Source organism: Parambassis ranga, chromosome 3, assembly GCF_900634625.1.
Source record: "Parambassis ranga chromosome 3, fParRan2.1, whole genome shotgun sequence".
Classification (NCBI taxonomy): domain Eukaryota; kingdom Metazoa; phylum Chordata; class Actinopteri; family Ambassidae; genus Parambassis; species Parambassis ranga.
Genome location: NC_041024.1, coordinates 16,043,162 through 16,064,784, shown reverse-complemented (window position 1 = coordinate 16,064,784; position 21,623 = coordinate 16,043,162). Strand labels below are relative to the sequence as shown.

The 21,623-nt window shown below is 41.8% G+C and overlaps 1 protein-coding gene across 1 annotated transcript in view; it reads right to left on the bottom strand.

The window, feature by feature from the left end:
• kif26ba (kinesin family member 26Ba) overlaps positions 1-21,623 on the bottom strand; it is a 63,880-nt gene that overhangs the window by 6,192 nt on the left and 36,065 nt on the right. Inside the window, exons 6-21 of the mRNA XM_028401711.1 lie at positions 13,682-13,897; positions 13,086-13,179; positions 10,000-10,145; positions 9,612-9,728; positions 8,411-8,597; positions 7,384-7,570; positions 4,502-4,673; positions 3,471-3,803; positions 3,179-3,352; positions 2,610-2,745; positions 2,241-2,445; positions 2,053-2,157; positions 1,815-1,942; positions 1,334-1,513; positions 855-1,168; positions 65-716 (exon numbers count right to left, since the gene is read on the bottom strand). Of these exons, the coding sequence (XP_028257512.1) occupies positions 65-716; positions 855-1,168; positions 1,334-1,513; positions 1,815-1,942; positions 2,053-2,157; positions 2,241-2,445; positions 2,610-2,745; positions 3,179-3,352; positions 3,471-3,803; positions 4,502-4,673; positions 7,384-7,570; positions 8,411-8,597; positions 9,612-9,728; positions 10,000-10,145; positions 13,086-13,179; positions 13,682-13,897 (3,346 nt within the window). The remainder of the gene's footprint in view (positions 1-64; positions 717-854; positions 1,169-1,333; positions 1,514-1,814; positions 1,943-2,052; positions 2,158-2,240; positions 2,446-2,609; positions 2,746-3,178; positions 3,353-3,470; positions 3,804-4,501; positions 4,674-7,383; positions 7,571-8,410; positions 8,598-9,611; positions 9,729-9,999; positions 10,146-13,085; positions 13,180-13,681; positions 13,898-21,623) is intronic.

The window sequence follows — 21,623 nt, the reverse complement described above, 5'->3', positions numbered from 1 at the left end:
GAAGAAAATGCATAAGAACAAACACAAACTTTTTTATTTTAACTATCTCTGAATCTTTTCTTACCATCCCTGGTGAAGCTTCGGTGGTCTCCACTGCCAGTCTTCTCTCCTGAGTGGCTCTTCTCTGGCTTTACTTCGCACACAAGTTCCCTGGAACCTGTGTCCTCCAAACCACGTTTCAACCAAGGATCTTCAAAGCTCATCTCACTGGACATAGAAGCATTGCACTTGACTGAGTCTTTCATTAGGTTGGTCTTTGTAGGTGAGGAGAGGATGGAGGGTTCTTGTATGACCATAGGTTTGACAGCCAAACATGGGTAAACACTAATGGTGCTCTTGAAAGGAGAGAGGTTACTAGGTCCTGCCAGGATCTGGATGTTAGTTTTAGCCATAGAGGGAGGCAGTTTTCTTAGCCTTTCTTTGGTAGGAGTACCCTTATCACTCAGGTTCTCTGACAGCACCATCTCCCCTTCCAGGCTCCCTCTTCTTGGGCTGCTTGCATGATCAATAAACCCCTCCACTCCAAAGCTCTGGTTGGGTTCTGGATCAGCCAGTGCCTCCCCTTGCTGGCTCTGTGACTGGCTGAAGCTGTGGAGAGACTGATCAGCGTCACTGCCCATGCTAAGGTCACTCATCCAGGAGGAGATGGGTGAACCACAGTTAGACAGCCCAGTAGCTAAGGCTTCACCCTCTACCCGCAGCTTGGCCATTGCCACCTGCAACAGGAATCAATACAGTCTTTAAAATATAATTTTTGTATACACTGTATCAAGCACTGCATCATCTAATCTGTACAGGCACATGCCAGAATTATCTGAATTCCTGTAATTAACAAGTAAGTTATTCACACTAACCTCTGCCATTGCAACAACCTCTGTAACCCCTGATGTTGTAGCAGGACCTGCAGGCATGTGATAATCCTCCACAGCTCCATCCAAAGCAGTTCCACTGTTGGTGCTTATAGGCTGAGAGCCTGAAACAAGGCCAGTTGCAGACCCACATTCACTGTTGAAGCTGATGATGCTTGTTGGTCGACCAGCCAAGCCCTGAGTGTTAACAAGAGCTGTAACACGTACGAGGTCCTCCTCACCTCCAGAAGCCATAGTATACACCAGCTCATCCTCTCCAAGCAAGAGAGGCCCAACTGTCCCCACAGATACAGCCAGTCCTGCAGCAATCGGAAGCACAAGAGTCAATATGATTTTTTTTTTTATTTCTGAGCTGCTTTAGTACATATTGGCCATTACAACATCAAGATCTTGGATGTTATTCATGTCTTATTTTGCATCTTCCTCCACTTTCCTTGCCCAAATATAGCTGTGTAACCACTCACCATCCTTCTGTGTATCTAAAGGTATCGGTGGGACATCATCGTCACAGAGTGTCTCAGCCGAGCCCAGGCTGGCAGACAGAGATGGAGTTGGCTCTCGGACCTGTGGGCTCATACCCGCAGGAGAAGTCCTGGATAGCAGGGACTCTGTGGAGGAGCGGCCACTATCTGCAGCCAAACTGTCTGTATATTCAGAAACACAAAATTTGGCAATGTAGCTTATTTTGTTTTCCAAGTGCAGAATACATGCATCCAATGGTGCTCTGGTAATTTAGAAAATTGGCAGTATTATGCCAGTTTAAACCAGTGGATGCAACAGATAGACCATTTTGCAATCAACGCTAGCTTGTATTTTTAAGTTAAAGGATTCATAGGATGGTTGGTGGCAAAAGAAGAACATTTACATTGAAAATATATAGATAAATGGAATATTCTGATTATTCTCAGGTTTTCAGCAAACTTTAAAGCATAAAAAATTTCATACTGTCTGAGGTCAAAGCATCTGTGGCCTGGCCATCCTGAGCCAGGGTGTGTGAGGACAGAGGGGGTGTGGCTGGCATCACGCCCTTCTGGGTGTAAACTTTACACCGCTGGGACGGGGAGGATGGAGGCCTGAGAATACAATGGTAGGAATACAAAGGTTAGTTTTGATGATTCTTGGTTTCCACTGAAAAGAAATGTCAACAGTCAACATTATTGCTCAGTGTGTCTGAGTGTGTCACCTATACTCTGAGGTTTTGGTCAGGCTGGCTATGCCAAGGCGTGGGGATCCTAGAGGGCGTGCCTTCCCCTCAGTATTACCACCCACCACATTCAGACTCTCATGACTGTACAGAGAGCAAATAATACAAATATCACTTTAAAGTCATTCCTAAAGGCTAATAACAGCATCACAACCACCTGTCCTCACCTGTCATGGAGGTGGGAGCTCTTGGCCCGGTGCAGGGGGTTAGAGGTAATGCTGCTGCTTCCTGTAATGCTTCGTGTACTGGTTACTATGGGGGAGCCAGTACTCTGGGCCAGGCTGTGGATCATGGTGTGGGCAAGCTCTGCCTCCTCCACCACTTCCTTGATCTCCTGAAGCTGCTGGTCATTAGTCCTCCTCCTGGAGCCTGCTGCTGCTGAGGAGAACTGCACCACACCTCCTACAGCGCACGCAGTGCCTGGAGATGTTACACCCAAACAAAACATTAGACACAAGAGTGATTAGGATGCCCCAATACAAGACAATAGGAGTTTTTATTGCATAGCATATCAAGTGAATGCATGTAACCTTCACCTGTTTTGGCTTCTGTATCCAGCACAGCTGCAGAGCCTGGACCAGGAGCTGAGGCTGGAACCAGTGAAGATGGACATGGCTCTTGTTTGGCACTTTGTTTGCTCGCTGGAACCTCTTCAAAGGGAAACTTTGCCACCTGCAAAAACAGAGTGATGGATGAAGAAGAGCAACATCTATGAGAACAGCACAGGTATCTGATTTGATGCTATTTTTATTTTAGGTTTTCAATGGTGATAGGTGAGAATAAAGGAGATGATTCAAGCTGCTTACAAACTAAAACCCTGCACTAATGGCAGTAAAGAATGGGCTGCTGTACAGATATTTTTACAATTACAAGGTCACTTTCTAACACAATGTGAAGCACATGTTCCACGAAAGGGAAAGAAAATTGCCACCAAAAACAGAAGCTATGATAGAGCTACACAGATGCATGCAAAAATAAAAAAAAATGAATTGACAGTGTGTTCAGCACTGCTATGCATTTAACATTCATTACAGATTGCATCACAATAACAACCATTTTAAATCTGCAATGTCTTGTATTTGTATTTTGTAATGCCGTTTGTCACCTCCTCACTGCCATCAATGCAGTCCAGTCTCTCCTGCAGCTCAGCAAAGGTGTTGCACTTCAGGCATTCAGCTCCTTCCTCTGGGACGGGGGCCAACGGCTGACCAAGAAGAGACTGAGAGGGCTGCGTCAAGGGCTGCTGAGAGGGTCCACTGAGCTGTTCGTCTGGCTGAGCCTGCACCTGTCACAGAAATCGGCCGAGAAGTAAGGCACCTACTCTTTCTTTAGAATTAATATTTCTGCGATGACAGCTAATTGTCCAAAACGAATGTGTAAATATATATTTAAATTACCTTGTGCTGTGCTCCAGCTGGCTGGCTTTGTGTTGGATGCTGTTCTGACGTTTTTCCACGAAGTAAAGCCGGAATAATTGGTACAAACTCTGGCGGTCCCTCGTTGTCCGTCAGCTCTCTATCTGATACCGCGGCCCCATTTGGGCCCACATAGATCACTGTGTCACATGATTGCTCGCTGCTGGAGTATTCGTCAGGGTCACTGGACAGACGCAGCAACGGGAGGTCAGAGTCTGTGTCACCACGGTGATGGAAAGGCCGCAGCTGTGTGGGACGACGCATTCGACCCTCCTCGCAGGAGCTTTCTCCTCCAGAGGAACTGGAGGTGTATTGCTAGAAAGAGATTGGATGAGAGGAAAAGAGAGAGCAGACAAGGGTAGTGAGAGAGAGAGAGGGATATGATTCCCTTTTTAGACTTGCAGAGTTATTTTTTTTTCCTTTTTGGCCTTATTTTCCTTTAACTGAGATGAAAAAGATGACAACCATGGAGATCCTGGGCAAATATGCACCTAAGACGAGTAATCCACCAGATTTAAGAACAAAACTTTTATCTTGTAATTCAATTAATTTTATTATTTCCATCTCTCTTGTGCTTTACGGTATCTCATTACCTCAGATTATATTTAGCTTATTTTCAGAGCTATGAAGCTTTTTCTGTGCTGCTAAACTCACATAGGTGAGCAGGAGACGGTGAAGGTGTCAGCAGAAAGAGGAGGCAAAGTGATTAAATGCATAATGTTTTGCAATGAACTGTGCACGTGCACAGCATCATTCAGAATAAAGTCATTTCTACTCCTACACAAGATTTTCTTGTACAGCATGAGGCATTATATGCTAAAATGCCAAGGTATTGATCAGGAGGTTTTTATAATGACACAGTTACTGACACACAGTCCAACATGTGACTTATGTGTGTAAGATGTATCAACAGAAGTGCTGGTTGTCTTTATCAGAATAATCCCTTAAGTTTTAGTTTTATGATATTAATAAATTCACCTCTCAGTTTCAAAGAATGTTTGATCAGAACTCACCACAGTGACTTTAGTTTTCTTCTTCTTCATGCGGAGGACCCGGGAAGCAATCTGGATGGTGGAGAGGGTTTCTGAGAAATCTCTGGGTGAGGCAGAGATGTGAGCAATCATGGTGGTCCGGCAGTTCATGTTGCCTAGCGACTCTCTTAGCAACATGGTCAGCTTGCTGTCCCTGGTTACACATATACAGCAAGATGTGAGCACTACAGACACATTGGAAACACACACAGTGACTTAAACATGTGACAAAACTGGTCGATGTTCAAACAGACACCCACAAATGCCTGTCATTTGATTATTATTATAGGATTATTAATAACTGCTCTTGCTACCTGAAAATATTTCACAAGTGAATGCTAATCTGTGCAATAATAAAACAGCATTTAGTTGACATATATTTAGGATATAAATAACAGGGATATAAGAGAGGCCAGCTTATAATGGCATCAACGTTTATTGATTAATGATGCCTAAACAAAACATGAAAGGTTGCTGTACTCAAAGTCTTAAAAGAAGCACTCTGGCGAAGTCTAATATTGGGAGATGGTCTATCTCCCAAAGAGATTAAACAAGCAGACGGGAGAGAAAAACTAGGCTGTGTGTTTAAGAAAAGACGTCCTCCTGGGTGGGCTACTGCAATCATTCATAGTCTTGTGTGTGTATATGTGCGTGTGTATGTGCAAGCGCACGCATGTGTGTGTGTGTATGTGCAGGCGTGTGTGGCCTGCAGGCTGACAGTGAGTACAGCTCCTCTGTGGCCCTATACCTCAAGCTGCTGCTGTCCCCTTTTTCTAAAAACACAGCCGGCAGTTATTCGTATACACACACACGCACACACACACACAGACATACACAGAAAGTATACACACACTCCTATCTTGACCTCCTCTTTTTCATCGACGCTCTCTCGCTCTCTCTTTTTCTTCTTTCTCAGTTTGATGCCTCAGGCTTCAACAAACCCTCCTCTCTCTCTCTCTCTCTCTCTCCCTCATTCTATCTCTCTACAGATTAATGTAGGTAAACTCATGACTCATGAAGTATTCATTTGAATGTTAATTCAAGTGCTGGGAATGTTGAATTAGATTTTACCACTGAGCCTGTGCTGGATTTATTACCACCGAGGGCCGCCGTATGTGTAACATAATGCTGTGTAACATTAGAACAGTATAACAATTGGAGCATCTATGGCACCTATAGCTTTAAAAGAACTAAACCTGAAGAAGCAAACACGCTCATGTACCTGTGGACAGGGAGTTGTGTTGAGTCCCTGATGAGACTCATTGCTTGGAAATATGTTTTGAACCCTGACATGAGCATATACTGTGGCTGAGCGAAGCGTCTGTGATGATAGCACACTGACTGCATCATTTCATAAACTGTGATGCTATAAACACAAAGTCCAAAAGTCAACTAATCTATGTTGGATAAACCTACCAGCAGGAACAGGTCTGGCAAATTAAGAAAAGAATGAAAGCACTGAAGATGAGCAGGGTTCTGGAACTCATCTTAAGAACTCAACATCTTACTAATTAATGACATTTCAGTTAGTCGTAAAACTGTGATTGTAAGTATGTGAGCATTCACGCTAATAGTGAAATCTGAAGAATGTGAAATTCTGTTCACCCATTCTTCCATAACTGGCTCTCTGCCTGAAGATGCCGGTGGTTTATTTCTTTGCTTTGATTCATTACCATGAGTGGCCTGTTACATTTAATTTGATGCTATCCTTTAATAACGGTCTTTATTCAGCATGACTGGATTACCTTGTAGTTTTTACCGAGCTTTGCAGAAACTGAGAGAAATTCAGTTTTACCCACTGAGTACCTGAACCTTGAATATCCTCAAGGCAATTTCAATTTTTATTTTATTTAATTTCACTTCAAGCTACTCCTATCTTGGATGATTTACATGAAGATTTTTATAAGTGAATCATTCTTATTTCTTGTCTTTTTTATTATTTAACTTTTTTATTAAAATTGTTTTAATTGCAGAAGCAGCATCTACCTCAATAAGTTAAAATAAACTCTAAATAAAAAACTATTAAATAACACTTATCTAATGGTCAATTATCTCTATCTATCTATTAAATCTTGCATGGAAAGTGCAGCTAATACCTGCAGCTCAAAAGAAAATCATCAGTTTTTAATAAATCCTAGTCTTAAGCAGTCTGTTGACTTTAGCTCTGCAGTGATGTGATCCATCCATCCTCCTTCAACAGCCAAGTGTTGCTCCTGACTTTTGGTTAGCAGCACAAACACAGCATTGACTGTTAAACCAGTTGAATCCCATTGCACTCCAACAACAGTCTGAGTCACCAGTGCCAAACCAGACTCAGCAAAGCTTTGCTTAGAGCCTCAGCACATAGTAGCAGGTTGTTTTGCAATGTAAATGCAAGAGCCTGTGATTAAATTAACCCAGTGAGCTACACAGCCCGAAGGAGGGTGGAAGAGAGTGAAGAAGAGAAGGAAGGAGAAGAGTTAGTAAAAGGTAAAAAGAAGACCTGTACCTCATATGTTACCTGATTTACAAAAATGCTGATTTTCACTTTCTGTGTACCTTATCTTACAGCTCTGTCTGTGTAATCTCACCTTCTCCTGCTAACTCTCTCCTTTGCTCTAACTGCCAGTCAGTTAACCAGCAAAATGAATGTGATGAATATGTAATAGCAGCTGTTGTTGTTTATAACATGATGTCCCCCAAACCTGAAGCGTCTTAAAAAAACCTGCTGTCTGTTTCCTCTTCTCCTCCACCTCCAACACATCCTGCTCTCCTCTCTCACTTCTTTAATCCAGTTGTTAATATGGCATCTTGTATTCTGCTTCTTTTCCTCACTTTAATCAAAGCATCTTAGCTCTTCTCCTCTCCCACACACATCAACCTACTTGTAAGGGATGTGTTTGCTCCCATTGACCAGCGCCAGAATCACATTGCCAAGGGCGGAGAGAGAAAGGCACAGTGGGGCTGCGCTGGGTGAGGAGCTCTCTCGGCTTTTTCCACCTCCTCCTCCGAGTACTTTAACATCACAGCTGCCGAGGTCCAGCAGGTGGAGGCGACTGCGACCACCTGACACTGGCAGAAGTGAAACGATAGGAGGTGACACAGAGGTATAAGGGTTAGGGGGGGTTACATTCCATATGTTAAAACAGTATACTGTTGACATTGGACATGAAAAGCTGTCTTAGGGTAAAGACAGTTCTGTTCTCACATCTGTGTAAGCATTCACAACTGCTGCATGTGCTAACTGGCCCTTCTCCTTCTCTTTCACACACCCATGAGTGCACTGAAAGTCACTGTCATCACTGATCATTTGGTCAGACATCTAAAACATACCCGGGTGCTCACATGCTACCTCTGCACTGTGTGAGTGTGTGAATTTACATACATATATATGAAGAGATCATACAGTCACTGATAGATAAGCAGACAACCCTGTCAAGGATTCTGATGCTTAAGCTCCCTATTTGTTCAAAGCCACCATGGATTAATAGGGAACATATATTGATCTGCATATAGATAGCATATATATGATCTGTCCATCATTGTTGTTTATGCTGTCACTTTGCTTTTTTCTCCAAACTGTTCTAGTGCAGTGTATTAATAGCAAGTGGCATGTCTGTCTTTATTCCTCTGTGATCAGATCAAATGTGGAACTTAAAAGGACAATTTGTGAAAGGATACGAAGAGTGCTAGCAGTGTGTGCAGCAGCAGAAGCACAGTATCTGTGTTTTTGTCAGAGTGGGAGGTCATGAGGTGAGGGGAGGTCGCTCTGCTGCTCTGGGTGTAAATAGCCAAATAGCTGTTGTATCTGACAGTTCAAATAGATAATTACTGTTGTCATGTTTGAGTGCTGATAATAATTATAATAACAGTAATGAAAGCCATAACAGCATTTGAACAAACAGTACTTACTCCCGCCTTTGCCCGTCTTTTCCATGCGATACTGGTATATGTGTAATGTAAACAGCATATGTGAATTCCTGTGCTCTTCCTCTGTGGTGTTAGGGCGTTGGCTGCTGTGGCGAGCTGCTATGGCTGCATCCAGAAACCAGGCTGCCTTCTCTGGTGTTGGAGCACGGAGTTCAGACTGGTTCTGGAGCTATAACACATGCGAGAGGGAAAATAAAAGTGTGAATATTACATGATAAGGAAGCAGCAATCAGTGGCCGGAGGAGAGAGACAGACAGACACGTAGAAAAGTACCACTTCATCCCAGCTGTAGGGGTTTGGTTTACTTTCCTAAAAGCGTTTAAACTCTGATAATATGTGGATTCAGCATGAAGGAGACTGATTGGCATATTCTAATAAAGCATTTCTATTTCGCCCGCAGGTATGCTAGAAATAGAAAGAGGGAAGCAGAGAGGAGAAGCAGAGCGACAGAAACCGACTGTGTGTTTGTGTGTGTGTGTTGTACTGCAGGATATCATTACTGATGAGATTATGTCAGATTAGTTAAGGATTACACAGATGTGCTTGTATCAGACCCTCTAATCCTATAAACATATAACTACACACTCACACAGAGGCACCAGCTCGCTCACTGTCACTCAGTTGTTTTTGTCTTTCTTACACACACACACACACACACACACACACACACACACACACACACACTCAGACCGTTGCTGCTCGGTTACCTGCATGATGACAATAGTGATAATTATGGTGGTGATTACCTTTCTTATAAATAGCCTTTTGTTACTGAATCTTGCTCATCAGATTGTATTGTTAATGTTAAAAAAGTATAAAAAAAAGTACATGTTAAAAAAGTACAAAATAAATAAATAAATAAAACAAATATATAAAGAGGCAATTTAAGAATTCTGCTCATTAACTCCCTCTTGTTTGTGTCAACTTTTATTTCAGCTGCCACAGTTTGGATCCTGCCAGTCAGAGGCAGGGCCTGAATTTCTGAATGCACTGTTTAAAATATGCCCTGTGCATGTGTGCTTTTGTGCCTCAAACAGTGAGCGTCTGTTCGAGCAGAGCACATCCAACAATAGTTAAGATAAAAGACGACCGCCTGAGGCTTAAAAAATAAAGGAAAATCATATCATTTAATCTTCAGCAGGTTACACAATATCACTGTCTGCTGTGGCGGTTGTGTGTATACCTGCATGCCACAGATGGGGTCCTCACACAGGTAGACTCCAGGGGACTGTCCATCCTGTAAGCTGCCTGTGGCCACTTCGGACAGCAGGTCCTTAAGGTTCTCCTCTTTTCCCCAAACCTACACACACACACACACAGTCACTTTGTTGTCTTGTATTTTTTGTCAAAAGTTTAATCTGTGATCTTACAGCAGTAAATTTAAGGTCCTTGAAATGCTGCCATGTGTATGTGGGATTTGTCACCAAGCTTGTTTTTGCATTGTGTTTAATGTTGTGACGTATGTCGGTCTTGTTATCACTTGTTATTCATCTATGACAAAGTGCTGAATGTCTGTGTTAGTCATTGCACTGAGTAATGCTTCAAATGGAGGTTTCATCACCATCACTGACCTCGACAGCAGAGACGCGAACAGAGAAGCGAGCTCCTGTTTTCTCTTTTCTCTCATTGATGAGCTTAAACAGCCAAGAAATGGCACAGGGGATTATACCCAGAGTCTGGAGAGAGTCATCACGACCAATCATTGTGTACGATTTACCTGGATGAGACAGAGACACAAAATAAGAGCAGAGTGAACAAAAGATGGAGACCCTTGAAAAAAAAGAATGAATGGATATGTGTATAAAACGTGTGCGCCTCTAGATCTGTCCCTTTCAGTCAGAAGATGATGATTATGCCCCCTCCCACACCTGCTCTGCCTGTCAGAAGTTGGAGATCAAACACACACCTAAACAAAGCCATATGTCACACCTAACAATCATACCGACATGAGCACTTACACGAAAAACAGAGGACATCAAAAGCCTGACTCCTGTGATGAAGAGCGGAGAAATGTGTCTGATTTGTTCTGAGAACAGGACGGAGGGGAGGTTGTCAGCCACACTGTAATTTTACATTGTTCTCCTGGTTTCCTGGAGCATCTAGACTTACTGTCAAAACAAAGACGCTTTTCATCATTTGTCGCAAAATTATTGTAGACACTAGGCAGGATATTAAATAAACAAGGGGTGAATTTAGAGGCACAAAGTCTACACAGAGGTCACAATGACAAAGTGCTGTTAAAAACATGTTAAAGAATGCATTAACCAAAGAATTTTATTAAAGCAGCCTGTGGCCATTTAGCCTGATTTGTCTTACAAATCTGATTAAATCACTCTCATTTTCGTTTTGTGCCTTTCAAGCTTGAGTTTTAAAGTCCACATTTATGTGAAGTTAGACATGACTTTCCTTCTCCTCTAAATACCACAGGCCATCAGGTCTAGCTGACTGTTCCACTGACTAACACTGCAACACAGTGACGGCACACTGCAGCCAGTATAACCCTGTGTGTGTGTGTGTGTGCAGTTGATGTATATTCCTGGTAATTGAAGATACCAATGCTGTCAGATAAAAAATGAACCAGGTGAGAATGTGTGAGAGAAGAAGGCATCAGTTCAAGACACACATGAGCTTTCACAGTCATCATGACTAAAAGATGGCCAATAATCTATAACAAAATCCATCAGACATGACTTAAAGCAAAAATTACACTCCTTGACTTCAGGAATAATTCGGTCATTTATTTAATTCTTTCCATTCAATCATAACCTTTTTTTTGCTTGCTGTGAAAATATGCATGAGACTGCTCTCCATATGTGTCTGCAGCCAAGGGCCTCAGAGCTGAAGACAAATGCTCACGTTAGTTTCCCCATTTTTAATTAGAAAAAAAAGGTAATGTCGTTATAATGTAGGCTCATTAAGATCCATGGCCGTAGGTGAGCTAGATCAGAAAGAATTATCTCTCCTGCTGCTACAGCAGGAGCCATTTAAACTAACGCCAGCAAGGTCACAGCACTGACATAACAGTAAAACTGATGGAGGAATCCATCAAAGATAGTTTGCTCTTTAAATCCTATTAAAGCGCTTTGAAACAATGAAGCACACGGAGTAAGAATGGATGCTGGGCATCAGCTCCAGTCATAGCCATCATGGATTTTTAAACAATCTGTATTTTCATGTGTCAATATAACAGTTGAATGTCAACATGATGAAATGATCTGGACAGGCTGTGTGTACCATGTTGGGTTTCTGTCTCAGAAGAGCTGTTGTAGGTGTAGATGCATGCACCACTTGTGCAGCACAGTGGGGCAGCCTCTCTCTCTCTCTTAGCTCACGTTGTAACTGTGCTATCATCCCTGTGTTTGTTGTACTGGCAGTTTTTGTATGTGTGCTTGGTTTTCCCCTGCAGCGTGGGATTAACAGCAACATTTTGGATACGCTTAATCAGTTTCATTCATGTTATGTTTGAGAGTAGACAGCCTGCAGAAGAAGCAATGGCCTGAGCGATGATCTTTGCTCAGTAGTGCACTGACAAACCCTTTTCCTACACACACAAAATGGCACCTTTTTTATAAACATTGAAACATTTTGATATCATTTGATGCATGCATTCAGCCCAATACAACAGTCCCCGTCATGTGTGCAGGAAACCAACAGGAAGTCAGCCAGCTCAACTGGAGGAAGTCTTTAATGAGCATGCTCTCAGCTTGCTGAGCCAGAGGAATCCGGTGCACATGCTCTACAAGCCTAGAAACATTTTTTGGCTCATTCGCCCACTGAGCAAATTTCTTGGGGGCATGGTCTTGGAACACAGTATCTAGTTATTCTAAATACAGCAGAGGCATTACGAGAGACAAGGGAAGAGAGAAATGGAGAATGCAGAACATAGTCTGCAACGCCATGACCATCAGGGCTCGTTTTTCTTACATTGATCCCCATTAGCGTCCACAAGTACTAGTCGCTAACCCTTTGCTTCATTCTCAGCACTTTAAATGGTGTAACAATGCCAAAAATAAGCAAAATAAGTTGCAGAGGTAAATATCCTTATCCACAGGGGAGGGAAATTCATAATAAACTATTAATGGCCAATTTAGAAACTGAAAACAGTTCTGCATGTTGGTTTTTACTTAAAACTTCATGGATCGGCTGTTTACACAAGCATAGTCCCTGTTGACTCGACACATTTTAACTCTCTGCTACTGTCCTCTGTTCAGCAGCTCAAGGGGACTCCAGCTGTTTGTATGAAGATCACAAACCAGGAAGGATAATGCTGCTTGGATGTCCAGGGATAAACACAACAGGGGCTGACCCAGAGTTAAAGAACATGTATGTGTGGTGGGTCTTTGTTTGTGCCAGTCTGGGTTCAGACATGTTGCAGTGTGCAGTGAGGGGTCCTGACCCTTTTTAAGACAGCTCCTCTAAAAACCAGCTTCAGAGGGATTAGAGGGAGAAAAGGGAAGACAGAAACACAGACAGAGCAGACTGAGAATGCTTTCAGCTTCAGCAGACACTAATCCTCTTCTTTCTCTCTCTGATAGATGAGGGCCAGTGGAGAGACGGCCAAGTGAAGGAGCGACACACTGACGGTCAGATGACTCACAAGCCACGCATGCTCTGATTTTATAGCCTGTGTGTGCATGTGTGTGTGAGAGAGCATTACCCAGCTTGGAGTGTCCAAAGCAGAAGACACAGCCATCTGCTCCATTCACCACCGACTGAATAACCTCGGCAACTGTTCCTGCACACACCTCCGCCTAGCAACAGACAGACAGGAATGACGAGAGGTCCAGACAAAATCAGAAATACATTTATGTATAGATCCACATCTAGAACTGGAAATAATAGCAGCCATTTAGAGCCCCTTAACAGGTGTTGACAGTGCAGAAGAAGAAGACAGAGTAGAACTTTCAGATGTAGACAATGGGCTTGTTCCTTAATACTGTTGGTATCAATGCAGCACGGTTGGCACAAAGTTAAGAATCAACGCAGAAACAAGAAATATTACAGGACAGTTATTGGTGTCATGAGCCTTTCAATCATGGCAAATGTGCAGCTATACCTGTGTATAAAAGCTTAATCAATTCTTAAAAATGTGCATTCACTTATTGTTGGTGTTACTTGTCTGCAAGAACTTGCATTTTATTAATTTATCGTACTATCGTGCTGCCCCTGCTAAGCTAACCAGCTGCTGGCTATAGCACACATGTATGGGCTCTAATTCTCAGAAATAAAGTGTACAAAAATCTTTTCTCTTACCTGTGATGCATCCGGAGGGAACGCAGCATCAAAGGTAAACATCTTTGGAGGATTCTGATTGGCTCCCCCTCTTTTCTGTGCAGCAGCATTTGGGGTCTGATTTGCAGACGGGTCCATGATGGTGATCTGTTTCTTCCTGGGATCCACTTTCAGAAAGGAGCTGGACTCAGCTGCGTCACACTGAGACACCGGGCACACACGCATCATCACTTTGACCTGCAGGTGAGACAGAAAACAGAAAACATGTTGTTAGATGCTACTGATAAAAACAAAAAGAACATAACACGCTTAGGGCAAATACAGTGCTGTCACTCAAAACACAAAACACTCTGAATACAGTGATGATTCACACAGCCTGAGTGAATTGTCTTCTGAGCTGATGTCAAAAACAAACACAGTCAAGAAGATGCAAACAAATCACAAACACACAATGTGCAAAACACCCCACTGTTCATTTTGTTTTTTACCCACTTCTTCACTGTTGTGTCACCTTCTTTCTGATGAAATGTCAAAACTCAGTATTTCCCATATTTCTATCATTGATCAGGTCATCTATCATCACCTTTTCTGCAACAGACAACTTCCAAAATTCCATAAAGTTCAGCCTTTTACTTCTGCAATTACATGAGTATGCACACATTCTCATCACCTCATTCAACCTGAGTGCCCCCCCCCCCCCGCCTGTCAGTCTTTCATTATCTCTCTCTTTCTCCCCTTCTATCCTAAATCCCTTCCCTTTTCCCTCCATCAGACCCTCCTCTGTACCTTCAGCTCACTGCCACACATCAAAAGCCTGAATCGCAGGAATCCTGTTTTAGCTTTCTCTCCTCATGTAGCTCTTACTTTCCTCCCACTCCTGTCACAAACTGTTAGCAGCCGCAATTTACCGCCTGACAGCTGCTGTTGTTTTCTTTGATATCAGCGGCAGTGAAACGCTGCATCATCAAATTTGAGTGAGTTCCAGAACATTTCAACACATAAATAACATTTTTCTCCGTTAGTTAAAGACATCTTAAAGTTTGTGGTAGTTTCTTTTTGCACATGTACATGACTTAGTCTTTGTCTTTATTATTTATTTGATCTCTGATTCAGTCCGTCTGTCTGCTTTTCCTTCTGCAGGAAGAAGATTGACACCAGATTTCCATTTTGACAACTGGGAGAGAGACTGAGGAAGATGATGCCACTAAGATGCAGGTACAGTGAATGCTTTTGTGATTCAGTCTTTGCACTTATACCACCTCACATTGTGTTATCACATTAACATTCTGACTCTAAAACTTTCATGTATCATGAAAGTTTTTAGATCCAGTTAATTTTTTTTTACAGATTTCTTACAAAACCTTTGCTAATTTAAATGAAATATGCTTATAGTGGAACCGGATGTGAACAGATGTGACTGTTTTAGATGACACTGTGAAAATAATGTGACTTATTACTTTATGTTATGTATGTTGGGCCACTCACTCAGTGAGAGAACCACAAAAAATGATTACATTTAGATGCTCATTGTGACGTCCGTAGCAACTAGAATAACAAAAATGCATCGAACTTGTTTGTTTCTGAGTTTCATAAGGAGCGCACACCACGCACACACAAATGATGAGCTTGGTGCGCTCACACCTGTACTAGTTCAAGGACTGACATCAGCCTCGCTGTGTGTTAAATAGCGTACATTTAAAATCAGTATTGTAGTTTATTGTGGAACATTCAGTCAATATTTTTGACATGTTTATCTTTTCACTAAAATGGAGGCAGACAATCTCAGATTCAGGCTTTTCCCCACTCAGCTGCTTATAATTACAGTTTAACCAAGAAGACATGGAAACAGTATGAGACTAACAGATGAAAAGAGCTGACTGTAACAAAGAGCAGAGCAGATGATGGCATACACTGCACTGGATGACAGGCTGAAGATATGCAATTACATCCTTGATGTTGTGACTTGACAGAATCTGCATGAATGCATCATTAATCTTGGCCTCTGTGAGACTCATTTGAGGAGGAGTGGTAGTCTGGAATGTGTGGACTACTGTGAATACACTTTCAAGCCTGAAACAGGAAGCAGCATCTACGTGCATGCTGCCTGTTTCCAGGGGTTTGATGAATAGTGAATAAGAGCGACCGACTATAAAACAATAATTTACTGTGACAAAAATGATGGAAAAAATGTTTGTTTTTATGTTTGTCATATCTTTTCTTGGCAAGGTAGAATTTTATGCCTACATGGCACAAAGATGCAGGGCAGATGAAAAAGCAACTGTGTTTATGTGCTCCTCAGAGGGAAACAGAGAGCTGTGGGGGGATCTTTGTCTGTTTGTGCTTGTTAGATCAGATGAATCATCGTCTGAAGTGCACTTCCAGTTAAACACAACCATGGGATTACGCATCGCACAGTAATCCCAAAACACCCCAAACCCCACTGCACTGAGAGTATTAACAAAATAAAAGAAACACTGTTAGAGAGTTAAACTACATATTTATTTACTTACAGCTACATTAGCCGTGAACAGGGGAACCATAAACCAAATAGATGTTTAACAACTTCATTTCTGTGCTATTAGCATGATTCTCTGGCCCATTTCTGAGCAGACAAAACACAAAAAGTTTGGCATAGACTACGTATTTACTATAATTCATGTCCCAAAGTCAAGGTCATCCCAGACTGCACTCTGCTTGAATAATAAGGCAAATAACACTTAAAGAGCTCTTACCCTTTTACCATATCTTTCATGTACACACACACCTAACACAACACATTAACAGGCTTTCCTTTGGTTGCATCATTAAATGACCACGGGGCATTTAAGAGGTGGTTCAATGAATGCTGTGAGTGAGAGTGTTTGTGTTCAGATAATGGTAAATGTGTGTGTGTGTACTTGTGTTTGAATGTGTGTAGATGATGGCACAAGATGACCTTAATGTCACCAAAAATTTAGTGTAACCAAAACTGTTACACTAAAGTGTAACCTTGGTGACCTATAGGAAACCTATGATACTCAAGTACAACATCAGGTCAAGAGTTTGTGATAAAAAAAAAAAAAATAAATAATGTTGAATGAGTGCTAGGCTTCTCCTGACCCCAATAAAAGAGCCCATCACATCAGTAAGAGCCCGGGGGGAAGGATTTTACCGTAGCACGCTTTACAAGGCGTAACTCATAAAGTCTTCCCCCCTGAGAGCCCATTTCCTCCTCATGTCCAAGAGTGTGAAATGTGTGTGTGTGAGGTATATGGGACCATAATGTTATTCTATGTCCAAAACACAGAGTGCCTATGTGAAATGGTAAGAACTCACACAGGGGGCCATTAACCTCCATTCCCCTTTTTTCCATTAAAGTTATGCTGGGATGACCAAAAAATAACAGCAGGAAAGCTGATGCTTGAGCACACTTAGACCAGCATTATGTCTTATCAAGGATTTTATGGCAGGTTATGCAGTTGTGCTACTTAAACAAACAATATAAATACCAGCTTTTGTTTTATTAGCATCTTATGGGCCGATAGCCCAGTTTAACCATTTTAAGACCAGATCAGAGTAAAACTAAGTCCACACCTATTACACAGGATCCTTGGCCTAGTTCCTCTGGTAAATACATGTGGTGTAGCCAACATGACATTCGCTGGAGGAACACAAAGCTTTGCTGTGTTTGAGGAATAAAAATAAGGAGAAATGGAGTGATGTTCATTTCACAAAAAAGACATGGGGGAAAAAAACTGCCAAACACAAGCACAATCCTCACTCTGTCTGTCCACCTTGATCCCTTCCACCCTCTCCTCCTCTCATCTACTCCAGATGCTCTCCCCATGCTGCTCTCTTTGCTTTCATGTCACATGTAGCACTCTCTTTATCCTTCATCAGACTCTTGTCTTTGAGAAAAATTGTATTGCCCAATGTGACATCCTCACACTTCATTCCCTCCATTCTCCCTTTTTGTCTCATCTCACTCCTCTCTTTGCTTCACTTTCTCTTCCTCACTCAGGGCAAATGATGAGACAAATCACAGCCTTATTATGCATTCCTTTCCCTCACACTTCATACTGCAGTGAATCCTAATCCAAGGTGGAAATTAACTTAAAACAGCCAGAGATAGTTTCTTATATGTGTAATGTCTTACTGCATGTGTTGGTGATTACTATTTTATAGGAAAAACTGTTTAAAACAATGATTATGTGACATTCATGTTGGCATTAAGTTTGCAGTAATTTTCAAGCTTAGAAGCAAAAAGTCATGTCAACAGTCATTCCTGACAAACTGACCTTATTCCTTTATATAGTCTTGGATATAATTAAGGCTTTGAGTCAATTTAAGTAAAGGAATTCACCTAAACAGCAACAACTGTCCCTGAGCTGAGAGAGGAGTCTTCAATAGTCCCTCACAGCAGTGCTTCATTGCTATTGGCGGAAAAATCAATAGGAGACTGAGACTGAGCTCTAATTGGTTCCCAAAGAGTGCAGAAACACACATATTCAGAGAGGTGGATACAAACTCCATGTGGGAATAGCAAGTTCAAGCATCAGATCAATTCTAATTTTCAGTAATTTATGCATCCCAGCTCAGCTCACAGTACCAGATAAGATCCATGCTGGTTGTTGTTCTCAAAGGGATGTAACGCAGAGATCTGCCAAAAAAAAGAGCCATCAACTCTTCTGAATCAGAAAGTCCAGACTCACATTTCATCAATGCATTAGTAATATTAATTAATTGATTATGGTGTTCGTACCGACCTGTGTGTACCCCGCCTCTCACCCGTAGATAGCTGGGTTAGGCTCCCGCCCCCGTGACCCTGCACTGCAGGACGAAGCGGGTTCAGATAATGGATGGATGCATGATGTTTGTACCTATCAGCAGCTGAAGGATCACCGGTAAGAGTCTAGTGATTATTAGCACCATTTCTGACCACTAGCTCTGCCTAATATGAGAAAATCAAGCGATTAACCTAATGTGAATACAGTACAGAGCGAGTCTGGTCTTAAATGTTTTCAAAAACTGAAAAACATCAGTTCTTCCTTAAATATGTGCAAAAGAAAATTTGATTAAATCAATTCTAACTTACTTTAAATGTATACAGAGGAACAAACACACAACACAGCCCTCTCATGTGCAGTGTGAGGCATTTCTAAACTGATCAGAGTAAAATGAATTACCTGGCTGGCTCACATGTATCACTAAATTCAAAACACATCAATTTAATTTATATAGCCCCAGGAAGGTTCAACACATGCAAGCAAAACACCCTGAACACTGTGTGTGTGTGTGCTTACCAATATAGCTGACAGCATTAATATTTCAGCTAGGAACAAAGTGGCCACTACAGTACTGGGTTCCCATAACAGACTCCGTCACTCATTTAGATACAAGACTCACCAACACCCAGACAGGCATAAAGACACAAATGTCCGTGGAAAATGCACTTGCATAGGCTTACTCATAATAGACGCGCACAGCTTGTGGCTGAGAGGGATCGTAGCTGCTATTAAAAATTGATTAGCTGTCATAGTATCATTTTCCCCCAAGGTCAAGTCGCAATCTGTGAGTGTACATGGGTGCAAAATGCTAACTGCAGAGATGAAAGTGGAAGAAGAGGAAAAAATCCTCCCATAGCCCTTCATTGTCATTCACATATGGAGGAGAGCGCAGAGGGTAGAGATATAAGAGTGGATGGGAAAGAGATAAGTTTTATCCATCCACTAGAGAGATGAAAAAAAGATATGCTATAAATGGGATAGAAGACAAGGCAGAGCTTCCCATATTACCTTCTGAAACATTCCCATTCTTCCTCAGATATGACATACTGTACATAGATCAAGTAGGATCTGAAAAGCAGATGAAGTGTGGCAGAGCATGTAAGCCCTGAGGTCACAATGACTGTGACTGTAATATGAAATATTCATATCACACAAATAACACTCCTGAGCCAATTATATTATTATATTGTTTTCTTTTTGCTCTTGTAGATACAAAAAAAAAAGCCAAACCATGCAACAAACATGCCAAAACAAAACAATTACCCAGATTTAAAGATGAGACTCCCTGCATGAACCATAATGCTGGCATGGTTAAAATAGTTGCACCACTGTGAATAATAATAATACAGTGATAATATGTCTTCATCAGAAGTGAACGTCTTGTTAATATTTATTTTGTGCTAAGTTAAATGATAGTGGGTGCAGTTTGAATAAGGAGCAGGAAGCATAATTCTACCATTTATCAGTGATGCAGGCATTAGCTTATCTAAACTGCTGCTGAATAATATCAGATGGTGGTATCAGTGAAGTCTATCATCAAATCCATTGCTGATAAAAAAAAGTCATTTAAGAAGCATGCAAATGAGAAAATCTTCTTAGTGTGACTTATCTTTGCTAATTACAGATGAAGACATTTTTATTCAATTGCACAAATCCTCTATTTCATATCTAACTGCTTCAAAATGCAGCTTTTCCAGACTCTGCAGTACTTCTATGTAACACTACAGATGGTCTTTAAGTGATAATGCACAGTTTAATTTCCTCGACTGATAGACATCAGCCCTTGCAGTCACTGGTCTGAACGGGCGACTCCCAAGTGGCTGATTTGATTAAATAGAGTCAAAACAACATGTAGAGCAACACTGTAGAAGTAACTGAGGGGAGTTTGCCATGCAGATGCCACTCAGACACATCCACTGAGGGATTCTGTTTAATGTGACATCCTTAGATGGAACAATGCAGGTCTCTGCCCCTCCCTCTCTCTACCACACACACAGAAGTGTGTCTGACCTGTGCAGGTTGATTTCCCCTGGCTTTAAAAGTGATGTCTCAATCTGTTTCCTGCCATATTAACATCAGTGAGAACACTAAACCCCCCATCGGAGTCTCAGACAAGCCCATGTATTCTACAGGATGTATCGTACACACTTCCACCAGAGGCTTTGCTGCCTCCTTGACAGCTTTCATTGTACACTATAATCCTATGAATTTGTGAGCATGCAAGCCTGTGTGCGAGTGTGAATGTGTGCAAATGCCATTTCGGCGGGGAGCCGACCCCCACCGCAGGTGACATTTTTACTGGTGAAATGTCACCACAGCCATTTTCCTCCCATATGTTTGTGTATGTGTGTGTGCATGTGCTTGTGCGTGTGCTTTGTGCGTGCATGTTCTTGTTTATGTGTGTGTGTGTGCCTGTGTGTGTGTGTTTGTGTCTTGGCATGCTTCAATTGATTTCACAGGAGAAGCTTGTTATGTTCCAAATACTATTGACCTGCTTTGGAAACATTTCCTCTCATTCTTTATATCCCATTACTTTTCCGGCCAACAAAAAACTGCATTCAGACTTTGAGCAGTCATAAACCCGGGAGACTGTCAGCTTAGCCTGAACACTGAAATCAAGTAAAATAGCTAGTTTGGCTCTGTCTAAGCAGCAAAGTTGACTTACCTAACAAAAGTATTATATTTCCATATTCCACAAAATTATTTTGCTGGATGTCAGGTTAGATGTTTCCCCCTAAGATTCTCAACCTCCAGGGCTGATAAATGTCACATTCTATAGTCTCTCAAATCACAACCAGAGGCTGGGCTTCAAAAGTCAATCCCCATCGATCCAGCATCTTACTATGCCCAACTTTACAGCAGATATAAACGCTTTTACAACCTGTTACAAGAAAAAAAAGTTAAATTATATTCTAATTTCCATGTTCATAACAACTGAAAAACAGCAGAGCAGAGACGTCTGAATACCCTGATTCATCATAACAGAACTCACACCCGAGCAGTGGTGACTGTGAATATGAGTTGGGTATGTGGTTGTGGTTATGTTTAAACTTTACAAGTGGGTTTGTTTAAGATTTGATAATCATTTGTTGTGCTCTTGTAAATATGAGTGTGTGAATGTGTCTCCTTGACAACTGAGAAGACATCTGTCACCTCCATATGGAGAGAAACAGAGACTCAGAAGAGGGACGCAGTCA